The 13472-nt window shown below is 40.3% G+C and overlaps 1 protein-coding gene across 3 annotated transcripts; it reads right to left on the bottom strand.

The window, feature by feature from the left end:
* Window positions 1-1306: 1306 nt before the first annotated feature.
* Window positions 1307-12981, bottom strand: fam3c (FAM3 metabolism regulating signaling molecule C). Of its 3 annotated transcripts, none has more exons than XM_034133618.1 (10): window positions 12895-12981; window positions 12163-12214; window positions 11943-12047; window positions 7675-7701; window positions 7195-7318; window positions 5809-5867; window positions 5550-5600; window positions 5380-5464; window positions 5160-5286; window positions 2728-2817 (listed from the first exon to the last, which is right to left on the bottom strand). In XM_034133618.1, the coding sequence occupies exons 2-10, from the start codon at window positions 12176-12178 to the stop codon at window positions 2728-2730; spliced, it is 684 nt and encodes a 227-aa protein (XP_033989509.1). In that variant the 5' UTR covers window positions 12179-12214; window positions 12895-12981. The 3 variants fall into 3 exon arrangements, with proteins under 3 accessions (XP_033989510.1, XP_033989509.1, XP_033989511.1); XM_034133620.1 differs by having other exon boundaries at window positions 12886-12978; XM_034133619.1 differs by lacking the exon at window positions 12895-12981 and having other exon boundaries at window positions 1307-2817; window positions 12163-12178.
* Window positions 12982-13472: the final 491 nt, after the last annotated feature.

The following is a 13472-nucleotide window of genomic DNA, read 5'->3' as shown; positions in this document are numbered from 1 at the left end:
GCTTGGTCAGGGTGGGAAAGAGCAGAGGTGAGGGGTCAGAGGTCACATCGAGGCCAAGCAAAATAAAGTTAAGCTTCTTTGAGAGCGAGCTCTTTTGTTTTGTGCACAGATTTATTTTGGGAAGCATGCAGAGAGAGGGGGGAGAAAGAAAAGAACTTCTTCTACTCTAGGAAAACAAAAAAATCACCCCCTTCTCCTGGTTCGTGAGAGCCCGCTATCCGCCATAGTCCTCCTGCGTTTGTGCAGCTCTGCCCTCAGGCTCCCACGGGATATCTCATCATCATAGGTTTATGGGATGGAATATATGTTGATAAATAATGCATCATATAGCGTGTCTTATATAAGACGAGCTGGAGCCGATACACTCCCACACCTCATTTCTCAGCGCGGAAACACAGGAGAGGAGATTCAGCCTACATCACTATACACACACACACACACACACACACACACACACACACACACACACACACACACACACACACACACACTACTTTAAAGCATCCCAGGCATGTACCTCTCTAACTGGGCCACATGCAATATTCTGTATAAACAATATATGTAACAGCTGCCAAACAAATGCTCTCCCTTACATAAACACACATGGGGATATGGGATGTCAGAGGGATGTCGTGCAAGGGGCTCCGATGAGATCAGAGGGGGAGCATCGGCGTGTTTTTTCACTAAGAGCTCTGTGACGGGGAATCAGAAGGTCAGACCACTGGCAAACCTTGAGAGGAGTCGTGTACTTTGTGACCAGAAATACTCCAAATGATAGTGAAAGTACATGTCAGAGTTGTCTGATTACTGCTATGTGAAAGTGTAGATGGAGGCGGAGATATTGAATGTACTCTGAGTAAAGACTTTGTGTGAGGTTTTTGCGTAGGTTGTGTCCATCCTGTTATGGTAAGTTGTAGCAGAAGTGGATAAAAAGTCAAATGTACAAACTGTACATAAACAAACACAGTAAGGACATCATAAGCATAATTCATAATATCTCAACTGATACACACAGCATGTATTTCTGATCATATTTGGCGTACATATTGTGAAAACAAAGGCAATGTTAAATTGTTAAAATAAGACCAAGTTCTTATTTAGCTTCTTCTTTTTTTTACCGAGCAAAATCAGGTGCTGGGGTTGTTGACTTTAATGAAATACATAGAAATGGATCTATTAAGGAACAACTTCAAACACATACTGTAGCCTAGGAACAACAGCAGGACACAAAACTAAATAAGGCAATGCCGCCCTCTGCTGGTCAACATTAAGACTCTTTCTTGCACAATATGACAGCATGGTCCAGTTTAGTGACACTTGAGATTTTATTTTGAAGAATATTAAAACAAGTAGAGGATAAAATGATGAAGGAATTGCACAACTTGTGAGTCACTGGTTAAAAATGACTGCTGAAGAAAATCATATTAAAAGATTAGCTGAGTCCTAAATGACACAGTAGAGGTGAGCCATATTTTATGGACTGAATCATATTTTCCTTTGCTCTGTGCTCATTACAGTTTTAAGGTTATATAAAAAGATGCACTGAATATTATATAAAGAAAAATTACAAACATAACTGCAGAAGTGTTTGAAATGAATTTAATTGATTGCCAATTATAAGTATGGTTCAGCCATAAGATGGTAATGCCAACCTTTAAATGCCGCTCATTAGTTGACATTTATTTTTATAAATTTGTATTAATTAAGAAAAAAGAAACACAAGGAGTTACAGACTGTTTTACTTTACAAAATTGCTTCTTAACGCTGTGAAGTACTACTGCTTAAAAGGCTTTTGTATAAAGTGCAAACTCAAAGTAAGACTGGTGGGTGGGTAAAATACGTTTTAGATTACAAAAATGAACAACACAGGGTGTGGATTTTACTCATAACTTTGCTATCACCACCAGACACACCTGTCTGAGGGGAACTTCTTTGAATGTGGCTGACAGAAAGGCAAGATGAAACAGACTAATGATTAACTCCTAGGTACTGATTGTTCAGTTTGCACAGTGACGATGTCTACTGTACTGTAAATGCAAATACAAAACGACATAGCCGTACTAGACTCACAGGCACAAAGAAATAACGCTTTAATCCACTCACACACATACACACACTGCTAACAATATCATTTATTTTATGAAATTATATTATTATTACGACGTTCATTTAGTTTGGGTCTTTATATTCTCAAAGGCTCCTCTAAACAAATATTTACAAATTTCACAGTGAATTTGGTACATTTGGTTTAATATCATGACGTCTTCAAACCCTGTTAATAATAATTTTCTTACCGCAAACTCTTAAAGGAACAGCATAAATCACAAAGTCATGTTTGTTTAAAAACCAGGAATAAGAAAATGAGATTAAGGCAGGCGACAGGTTAAGGAAATGTGGCTTCATTTCCCTCTGCAACAGTGCAATAATGCAACACTATCAAGTCTTTGGGCCTCACCGATAGTAAGCCAATAATCAAAGGTAATTCCCTTTAAATCAGTGCTCTCTACCATCTAGTTCCAAACACCTGAATCCAGACTACATCATGGTTTCAATACAGAGGAACGGGTTCACAGCAGCGAGTGATTTTGTTCTGGTAGGTACGGTTGAAGCTTTGGGGTGAGAGCTGTAAGAATGACCTTTATCCGCCCAAACAAGTGTAACCACTTAAAGAGTCTCATTGGAACGGGAATGTATGGGAGGTGTAGGGGATAGGGGGGGTGGTGGTCCTTAGTCCTGCCTCTGAGGCACGCAGCCTTCCATCTCCAACACCTCGGGCCATCCCTCAAACTTGTTGGTGTCTGCACTGTTCTTTATATGCTGGGGAGGGAAACACAACACACATCGTTTGTAACGTCAACTCCAATGGCTACTGTCTCCTGATCAGACAGGCCATGACAGAAATAATAAATGATACTGCCAGACAGCTGATGTGAAGGGGCTGTTTTAACCAGCTAATGAAAGGCCAGCAGCAGCCTCTGAGTCCCAGGTGTTCTGGGATTTCACCAGCTCTTGTGTTCTCACAGTCATTACCATATTGCCTGCAGGATGGGATGTTTCCCCCAGGTAGTTTAAACACAGGGCTGCCCTCGGATACATTGTGTTTATTAGGTGTTTCACATATTTCAATCTGTGTATTAGTGTGATCAAATGAGACCAATATGAAGCGTGTGTACCCTTTTGACCTGAGTCGATTGTTTGTTTTCCTCGCCTATATTTCTCTTTTATTGCGCTGTTTTGCTTACATGCTGAAAAATCAGAGTGATGACGGCAGCCTCATAGAGTCGACTTGACCAGTGCCCTGTACTACGAAGCCAGTTCAACAGACCCTGGATATCTCCGAGTTATCTGGCTTAACTAATCCTAACAAACGCGATCTCGCTAAGCGGTCCTACGACGCTGGTTATCAACTCGTTAAATCAACCCAGGGTTTCTCTGTCCGGCTGAGAGCGCGTTCACGCGAAAGGGGCGGGGTTAGCAACATTTGACCAATCACAAACATGGAGAAGCGTACTGACAGCGCAGCGTCATACTTCCTGAATGAAAAGTAAACCATCGTGTTAGACAAATATGAAGAAGTTAAACTTGAAAAATGACTTAAACACTTAATCCAGGATAAAAGCAACATAGTTGCTACTGCAGGGTGAATACAGAACAGCTGGTAAAAAACTACAGTGTTTGAATGCGTACATCAACAGTTTTATGATATCACTGCCCCGTCTAAGGTGCTTGCCCCACGAGGACGCTTACGGCAAAACGCATAGGATTAACGCAATCGCAAAAAAGCTTCCGTCCACACGCAATATACACCGGATAGTGTCTGTTCACACGAGACAGCTCCGCTTAGCTCCAACCGCTGGAAAACGTTGCAGTACATATGCCGAGCCTGTACGTGGCGCTGTAACTTCCTCCACAAAAGCAGCGAAGAAGCATGGTTGTCATGGTTACCCTTCTGTTTATTCACCGTAGTGGGGGCCGAGGGAACCGGGCAGAGTTTTTCGCCGGTCAACGTGTGTTAAAGTTTAAATCTTCCGCACAAAATTATAAAAGTGCCGGACAAAGGTCTTCTTTGTTATTTGTTGAGCTTTAAAACAAATGAATAACGACGATATAATGATATATAATCATAAAATACATGGAGCCTCTCTTTTTCCTCCCTCTCTTCTGACAGCGTCAGTGTCTGTCTCATGCAGCAGCTGATCCTGTAATGAGTGACCCGGCCGACAGTAAAAATAAACATATTTATAACTTTAGGTAGTTTGAGAGGTAATTAAAATAGCTAAGGGTGATGATCTGACTTGAAGTGTGTGTTTTGCTCCCGCTGCATCACAGCGGGAGGAGCTGCGTGTCTCCGTCCTGTCAGATTAGACTCCACTCGCGTTTATGTCCATATCGAGAGAAAGATAAATAATCTGAATTCAGTGTGCAGTTTACTTTGACGGTGAGCAGCAGAGGTGGGGAGAGGCGGGGCTATTGCGTCATCATTATCACAAAATGATCGTATAGGTCCTACACACGGAGCCGTTGGACCCCCCAGAGCGGTGCGTATGCCGTGCTATCCACCTTGGGACCCGTTATCGTTACCGCAGTTGTTTACTGTCATATTCGGTCGTCCTAGTGTGGCAGAACGGTCTATATGACACTAAACAGTTACTCAAACGGCCGTATGCGTTCCCGTGGGGCAAGCACCTAAGACACGAGTGGATCTGACTTTAATTACATTTGACTCGAGTGTTTCGTCAACTTAATGTGTTTACTTAAAATAATACTTCTGCCTACAGTATGTGACAATACGTGTTGCACGGCCAGATACAGATAAGTCTCGATAAGCTGACACAGATAAGGAAATATATTATGACCCTGAAGTTACCTCGCTAACCGAAAATCCTGCTTCGTAGTACAGGCCACAGGAGCTCTTTAGGAAATGTTGATGTTAAGTGTTCCGTCCAATTGTTGTGCAAATACTGATATGTTCCTTATAGGCGTATGGGTTGTGGATTTGCTGGTAGAGTAAACTTTAATAGTTATATCTGTGGTACGGCTGATTTGGGAACAAGTTCTTCTGTTAAATGTCAACATTTACAGTTGTTTCCAGACAAATGATACTGTCGTTGTTACTTTCAAACTGCCCAGTAGATGTAACCATGTGTGGGTCATGTTACCTGCTCAAATGGACTCTTGGTCTTGATGCCTTTCCCTCCTACAAAGATCCAGTTATCACGGAATCCCAAGTTACTGACGATCGAGCTTCCCAGATCAGCAATGAGCTTCCTGGCCTCATCGTTGAGTCTACAGAACAAAGAAGACAGATATTATGTCATGGCCACATCCCAGCCGATAATAGAGACAGCTAGGCAACAAGAATCTAAACAGTATACTTACTTTGTTGCAGCATCATCGAAGGAGGCCATCATCACGATCGTCCCATCCTCAATTCCCTTCACTAACTTAATAAGCGGAGCCACATCTGCACAAGGTTGGTAATTAAGATGGTTAATACAATGCTTTTATACAGTATATATTTGTTTTATGATGATTTCAAATGCACTCACCTCCACCCCACATATCAAAAAACGCTGTGTTGATAAGGTCCCCTGTTTTCCCTGTGGGGTAGAAATATATCGGGTTGAAGCAAATGTGACATTAAACTCATAGTTATATCACGCAATCTTGGAGGTGGTTTATTGCTGTCTATCATAGGTTTAGCACATCAAATGGCTACATTTGTCGTGGCACTGGTGTTGAACTGCTGCAGTATTGATTTGCTATCAGCAGCAGTTTCCTTGAGGCATGGAACTCTGATAATGTTACCATTTATCAGGGCGATGTTGATTCCTCTCCCCACGTTGTTCTTCACTCCGCTCATTAATCTAACATAAAACAATGGATGACAATGAGAAGAGAACACATGTGTTTATTTTGAAATATAAACGTGTGATGAAGTCATGCCTCAGAGGTACATTATTGTGTTATAAACTGTTTTAATACATGTGTATGAAGAGATATGTTCCCAGACTTGGTGCATATCAGTTTGCCATCTTTATCAAACATTAGGTCAGAACTTTTGAACACTTGATAATGGATAGCGTTTTAAAAATGTCATAAAATACAATAGGCTGCAACTAATGAGAACTGTCATGATCATTTCATGTACTATATTTTACGTTTGTATTATTGTTGGTCATGTTTCGCTATTCAGTAATGAATGATTTCATCTTCAAGATATTTTCAAATGTATTTTTATGTCTGACCAACACGACTCACTCATCATGTGCAAGATTTACAATTCATTATTTTTACGAGAACCTTTAAATCCTCACATTTGAGAAGTTCAAACCAATATTTGACGTTTTTGCTCCATAAATGATTTATCATGAAAATGATGATATCAACACTTTAATCAAAGGGAGCTGCAGTCTATTCAGGGTGTCCGCGGGGTCTTAAAAGGTATTACATTTGACTTCAGGATTCCTGCATATACCCTGCTATTGTATTTACATTGAAAGCTGTTGCAAAGAAAACAACACCTAGGGCTATGTGGATAAGCTACTATGACAAGTATGCAAATGTTAACAAATTCAACTAGTGATTTGCTCTTTGTTGAATTATATCCCACTCAAATCACAAATTCACTCATTTGTATTTTATTTTTTTTAAAGTGGTCCCTCGAGGATTCAAATTGAAATGAAAACCGTAATTTTTCTGCTAACTCAAATGTAAACTGTAAAGTGTATATTGTATTCAATGTTTACATTTTGGGAGTTTGATAGGCTGGACAACCATAATGTACTGCCTTTATATTGTGTATTCAATATGTATACTCTATAGATATCCTACATTACTGGTATGTACCGGTATATATGTTTGCGTATTTTGTTTATCTTCTACTGCTGTTATGTATAACTTTAATGTTTTTTATTGTATTTACTTCTCATTGATGTGCGATGTCTCATTTATGCTTCTGTGGTGGAAACATTTCCCAAATTGGGATCAATAAAGTATCTTGATGACAAATAAAACCTAGTTTAAAGGTGGGGTAGGTAAGTTTGAGAAACCGGCTCGAGATACACTTTTTGTTATATTCCATGGAATGCTCTTAACATCCCGATAGCAATGACTATCTTAAGTGCTTTGACAAAAAATCCATAATAGTAGTACTGTAAAAAGCACGACCAATCATTTTAGCCGTTCACGTACAGTTTGTCGTCCAGGCAGATCCTGGGCCCCACCACACTGGCTGCTCCACTCGCCATCTTGAAGGCCAAGTGTCCAGCGGGACACAACTTGGACATCCCACACTTGTACTTCAACGGCTTAATTGCTGTGAATGAAAAATAATTGACACAACACGCACCAGTTAGCTCATAGTCTGGTAACAAGTGGATCACATACGCCTATACACAAACAGGTGCAGACACAGGGAGAATAAAAAGCAACGGTTTATCCTTTACTTAACCAAAGGGAATCTATTTACACTAAAGCACTAAGCTAAGAACAAAACATTCAAATGTGCAGGGCTTCTTTTGTCTGTGTGAGGCTCATTATTACCATTCATGCATCAAGTGGTAAAGAAAGAATTTAAAAAAGGAAACAAAAAAAGGAGGAACTTGCATCAGAAGTATCAGACATTAAGAAACAAGTAAAAAGAGGAAATAATACAAATGTAACAATACTTACATGGTTCATTCACTGGCATAGATCTCGCTGAAAAGCAAAAAAGTATATAGGTTATAGGAGATTATAAAACGGACAAGTAAAATCAAGCAATCTGATTGGTTCTTAGCCGTGGTATACTGAGCGTATACCACGGGTAGAATTGTAAGTTACTTTTCACAACAAGTCAGTATCCCTCCGCGTCTGAGATAAACAGTATACAGTTGGGCTGAAAAGCAAACTGCCTGCAGTTTGCTTTTCAAACTGGAACAAGAAAGCAGCGGAGAAGTAACGGGGCAGAAACCCTCCTTTTTACGCAACGGTCCAGACATAGACATCAAACGGCAAAAACATATTCAGTGTGCAGTTCCTTTGGCATTAGGGCAGGGATATCTAGATACTTTCCAAGGTTTGACATAATGAATTGTGCTACTTTTAAAGCAAGCAACGATGTTTTCAAATCTGTAATCAAAAAGGTCCGCAAAAACATTTAAGATTAACTTCGACCTCCGGGGGGGGGGGGTGTCTTACTATGGAGGAGTGGATTGAGGAGTGCCTATCTCCAGAACAAAAAGCACCTAAACGACGACATGTAGAGCGACGTGAAGAGCAGGTAGACCAACTGGAAAAGTATCACCATTCAAAAGCTTTCTGATGCGGGTCTTGAAACAAAGCAGAGAAATTATGACCGTTAGTGGCCACAGGTGCGAAAGCTCTCTCCAGAGCTACTGGAAGCCGAATCTCGGGGACCGGAGAAAGTGGAGCAATATTCTCGCCACGCCAAGCAACAGCCTAGAACAGGGCTCTCCAACACGTCGATCGCGAGCTACCGGTAGCTCGCGGGCAGCTTTTCAGTAGCTCGCCGCTCGATTATCGATTATAGCGTAGTAAGGTTGCTTATTGATTTTTCGGCCGCGGCTGGACAATAACGTTTTTTTATTTTAGAATTGTTTCTGTCACACGAATATCAAATGGTCGGTGACGCAGAGATCTAGGAACAGACGTGACAGCAGCACAGCGACACCACACACGGAGCAGTCTGCTTTCTCCACCAACACCAGTCCAGAACCAACAGCAGAATGACCCGCTCTGAATCAGGCCCTGTCGCTGCGGCTCAGAGACACAGGGAGGGATTTGTGTTTTTTGAAAAACACTCGTTATCGTCATGTCAGGTTTTTGGTGGATTTAATCAAGTCTTGGATTGCAGAGTATGAATGTCCTCTTGCTATTTTCAGTTGATAAATACTTGTGTAAAGTTTGAAGGCAGGAATAAAGCTTCCGCGATCACCGTCTCCTCTCCGTTCCTCCAAACCCCGCCCCCTCCCTGAAAATAATGAGTGACAGGCTGATAGTGACCCGATAGAAACTTTATTATTCACTTAATCACTGATTGAGATATGATGAAGCTAACCTAATCTCATACATTCATGGGATTTATGTAACAGTAAGACAGAGAATGTAAGTGTGCACCCACATGCACTATTTTTGTTTTTATAATGCTGTTGTAAATACTCCTGTTGTCTGCTGTGTTCAGACTTAAGTCCTGTGTGTGATGCCACATTCAGGACATTCAGTGTCTTTTTTTTAACAGAAGACCGTAGCTAGAAGCTGCAGCTAGACTGCAGAAGCATTAGTCTTTTGTTTTTGAGGATGGAACCATTTTCACACACAGATATAGGGAGGCTAGACCTATACAATTGATTTATTATGGTTTATAATTTAATGTCAAGACGAAGAAGAAGAAGAAAAAGATGGCTGAACAACTGTTCAGTGTCAATCCTGTGGAGATCTCCAAAATAATGTTCAGCTTAAGTCTCAGCAAAACTCACAACATTTCTGGAGCCTTGTAGACCCCGAAAACTATAGAACATTCACCAAGCAGCACTGAAAATGTCTGCTTTATGTGGTTCTGTTCTACATACCTTTGTGAAGCAGCTTTTTCTGACATGAATGAAATCTAAATACAGAACAAGACTGACTGAAGAACATTTAAATGACTCTATTAGAGTGAACCTAATGGGTACACTCCAGCATACACCTGTATGGTGGACTGCCAGTGCCATTCATCTCACTAACAAAAGAGTGAAATGCTTGTAAGGTGGTGATTAAGGACACTTATGTGAATGTTAAGTGATGTACTTATTACGTGGGCCATAATAATATGTGAGAAATCTTCGTTTTCTTGGACCTTGATGTGAAGTTAAGATTTTTGATAAGCTTTAGGTATTGCAATTTCACACGTGTAAAAAAAGTATAGCTTAATTCAACTGATGAGGGCTATGTGAATAAATGTAAGCGATGTGATGCAAGTAGCTCTTGGCCACTTTCATTTTTTGAAAGTAGCTCTCAGATGAAGAAAGGTTGGAGACCCCTGGCCTAGAACAACCTCAGCCTATACAAGTAACCACGTAAGCCATGCTACTGATGCTGGACAGTTTTTCAGTGGGTGCACAATAAACGGCAACATACACATTAATGTAAATAAATAGGCAAATAATGGATCAACGCTCTCTGTCTAATATGTTCGCTAGCTGTTGTTAGTGTTGTTGCATAGCAACCACCTCACACTATGTTTCGTGCAGAAGGCAACGGAGGGACTATTTTATTTTGAACATCATTATTTAATAATAACAACTATTTAAATTAGAGTGTGTATTTTTCATTCATATTGCCACACTTGGTAACCGTTTTATAAAAGCAATAGCTCACTTCAGGCCGTGATATATGCTCATTATATCACAGCTAAGGGGGTTGTCGACCCTCCGCTTCGCGTCGGGCCGAACCACGCCCCTTAGCTGTGATATTTAAGCAATAGCTCACGACAGGCCGTGGTATATGCTCATTATATCACAGCTAAGGGGCGTGGTTCGGCCCGACGCGAAGCGGAGGGTCGACAACCCCCTTAGCTGTGATATAATGAGCATATATCACGGCCTGAAGTGAGCTATTGCTTTTATAAAACGGTTACCAAGTGTGGCAATATGAAAGAAAAATACACACTCTAATTTAAATAGTTGTTATTATTAAATAATGATGTTCAAAATAAAATAGTCCCTCCGTTGCCTTCTGCACGAAACATAGTGCGAGGTGGTTGCTATGCAACAACACTAACAACAGCTAGCGAACATATTAGACAGAGAGCGTTGATCCATTATTTGGCTATTTATTTACATTAGTGTATGTTGCCGTTTATTGTGCACCCACTGAAAAACTGTCCAGCATCAGTAGCATGGCTTACGTGGTTACTTGTATAGGCTGAGGTTGTTCTAGGCTGTTGCTTGGCGTGGCGAGAATATTGCTCCACTTTCTCCGGTCCCCGAGATTCGGCTTCCAGTAGCTCTGGAGAGAGCTTTCGCACCTGTGGCCACTAACGGTCATAATTTCTCTGCTTTGTTTCAAGACCCGCATCAGAAAGCTTTTGAATGGTGATACTTTTCCAGTTGGTCTACCTGCTCTTCACGTAGCTCTACATGTCGTCGTTTAGGTGCTTTTTGTTCTGGAGATAGGCACTCCTCAATCCACTCCTCCATAGTAAGACCCCCCCCCCCGGAGGTGGAAGTTAATCTTAAATGTGTTTGCGGACCTTTTTGATTACAGATTTGAAAACATCGTTGCTTGCTTTAAAAGTAGCACAATTCATGATGTCGCACCTTGGAAAGTATCTAGATATCCCTGCCCTAATGCCAAAGGAACTGCACACTGAATATGTTTTTGCCGTTTGATGTCTATGTCTGGACCGTTGCGTAAAAAGGAGGGTTTCTGCCCCGTTACTTCTCCGCTGCTTTCTTGTTCCAGTTTGAAAAGCAAACTGCAGGCAGTTTGCTTTTCAGCCCAACTGTATACTGTTTATCTCAGACGCGGAGGGATACTGAGTTGTTGTGAAAAGTAACTTACAATTCTACCCGTGGTATACGCTCAGTATACCACGGCTAAGAACCAATCAGATTGCTTGATTTTACTTGTCCGTTTTATAAAATGAGCATATACCACGGCCTGTCGTGAGCTATTGCTTAATTATCCATCGACAGCTCAATAATGCTCATTCAAACGCAGCTCTGTATGACTACTCCCTCTCTCAACAAATAATATATTTGGTTTCTGAAATGCCCTTGTGTTATAGGAAACACAAGGGCATATCTTAGAGAAATGACTGAAATCCCCCCTTCACAATAACTGTTTGAACAGGTTTCGTGTTTCCTTTACAACTGATAACTCTCCCAGTTCATTCTTTTGATGGAGCACCTCAGGGCACTGTTGAACGTTGTGATTTTACTACAGCGAATGTTACTCACAGATCACACTGCTCAGATTGAAGTCCATGTTAATCTCCAGCAGTTGAAAAGCCAGAAAGACAGCTAGCAGAAACGCAAATACGAGCGCCGCAATCTTCAAAATACCTGCAATAAAAAGATAGACAAATGAATCAACATTTCATAATAACACCACAAAATACTTTCCAATCGTGTTGTACTATGGCGTATGCTGTATTTCTTAAAAGGGGGATATACTTACCACCCGCCCTGACCATCTTTGGCTTCAGTCAGATGTTTACACACCAAACAACCTGTGATGAAAACATGTTAAGGTTACAACAATTAACCCTTTTTATTAGCAATCAACTCGAAATGAACACAACCATGTCAACGATATAGTTAGATAATGAGGTAATAGACATTTTTGATGAAAAAAACCACATAATAACAATATGTACCATTGATGGTTTACTACCTGTTTTTCTCCAATACATAACAGGAAACTAGAAAATAAAGGGTTCATTTTCCAAAAGTTGTGATGTCTAAATGTCCTCCCCAATAGCAATAGGGAGACATTAACCAATATACAATGGCATTAACTTAAGGTGACTTTCCTTTGGTTGCCAATAGTTGAAATTATACAATTTGCTAATGCAACAGAAAGTTAGTAGGGTATTTTGAAGTCACTTTAGCTTCCTTGAATGAGTTATTACACTGTAGTAGGTCTTTATATTACACTTATCTAGCCTTTATTGGCTGTATCATATTGTACATAGCGCTGAAGCTACACTTAAACATGCTAACTAGTAACTAGCGTCCACTAGCATTTAACGTGACGTTACGTTCACTGCAGTGTAACTTCCTCGTCTCTGCCTACGTTTGCTAACTTACACCTAAATAACTCCAGCGGGATTCTAATGGTAGTGTTATAAATCATTTTGAAGTAATACGTTGAAAAGTAATATTAGGGTGAGGGTCACACCTTGCTTACCTGTGCAATTGCCACGGTAACCACGAATACTCAGTGCAGTTCACGAAACCAAAGAGATAACAGTAATTCGTGTAATGACAGCTGAGATGTTAGAGGGACAAGAGGCGGGAAGATGCTCCACTCTGTCGGAGATATCAAAGAGCCTACAAACAGGCAGTTCTGTAGGTTCTTGTTTGATTGTTTTCTAGCTCTAAGCAAAATCTAAGAGCACGTTTTTAACCCTTATTTAAAAAAATAAAACATTACATTTAAGTGAAATAAATACTAGATAATATTGATGAACCAAAACACTTTATCACAATTTCTCTTCCATTCAAAGCGGGGTAGATGTTGTTTAAACCTTTATTCTGTTAATTTTGTATTTCATTTTTTATTGTTAACACGTAAAAACTGTTTTTTGACAAATATACAACTGTGAAAAAAAAAACAGATGTATTCATTAATGTGTATTATGGTAATATGGGAACTTATGCTTAGCCTTATTTGTTTTTTAATACTATTGTGTAAATGTGTTTGCTGCTGTGGTCAGCAGATGGCTATTTGTGAGGCTCAAGCTAAGATGTTGGTGTGATGATGTT

Source organism: Trematomus bernacchii, unplaced genomic scaffold (genome assembly GCF_902827165.1).
Source record: "Trematomus bernacchii unplaced genomic scaffold, fTreBer1.1, whole genome shotgun sequence".
Lineage (NCBI taxonomy): Eukaryota > Metazoa > Chordata > Actinopteri > Perciformes > Nototheniidae > Trematomus > Trematomus bernacchii.
This window is presented reverse-complemented; position numbering and strand designations above follow the sequence as displayed.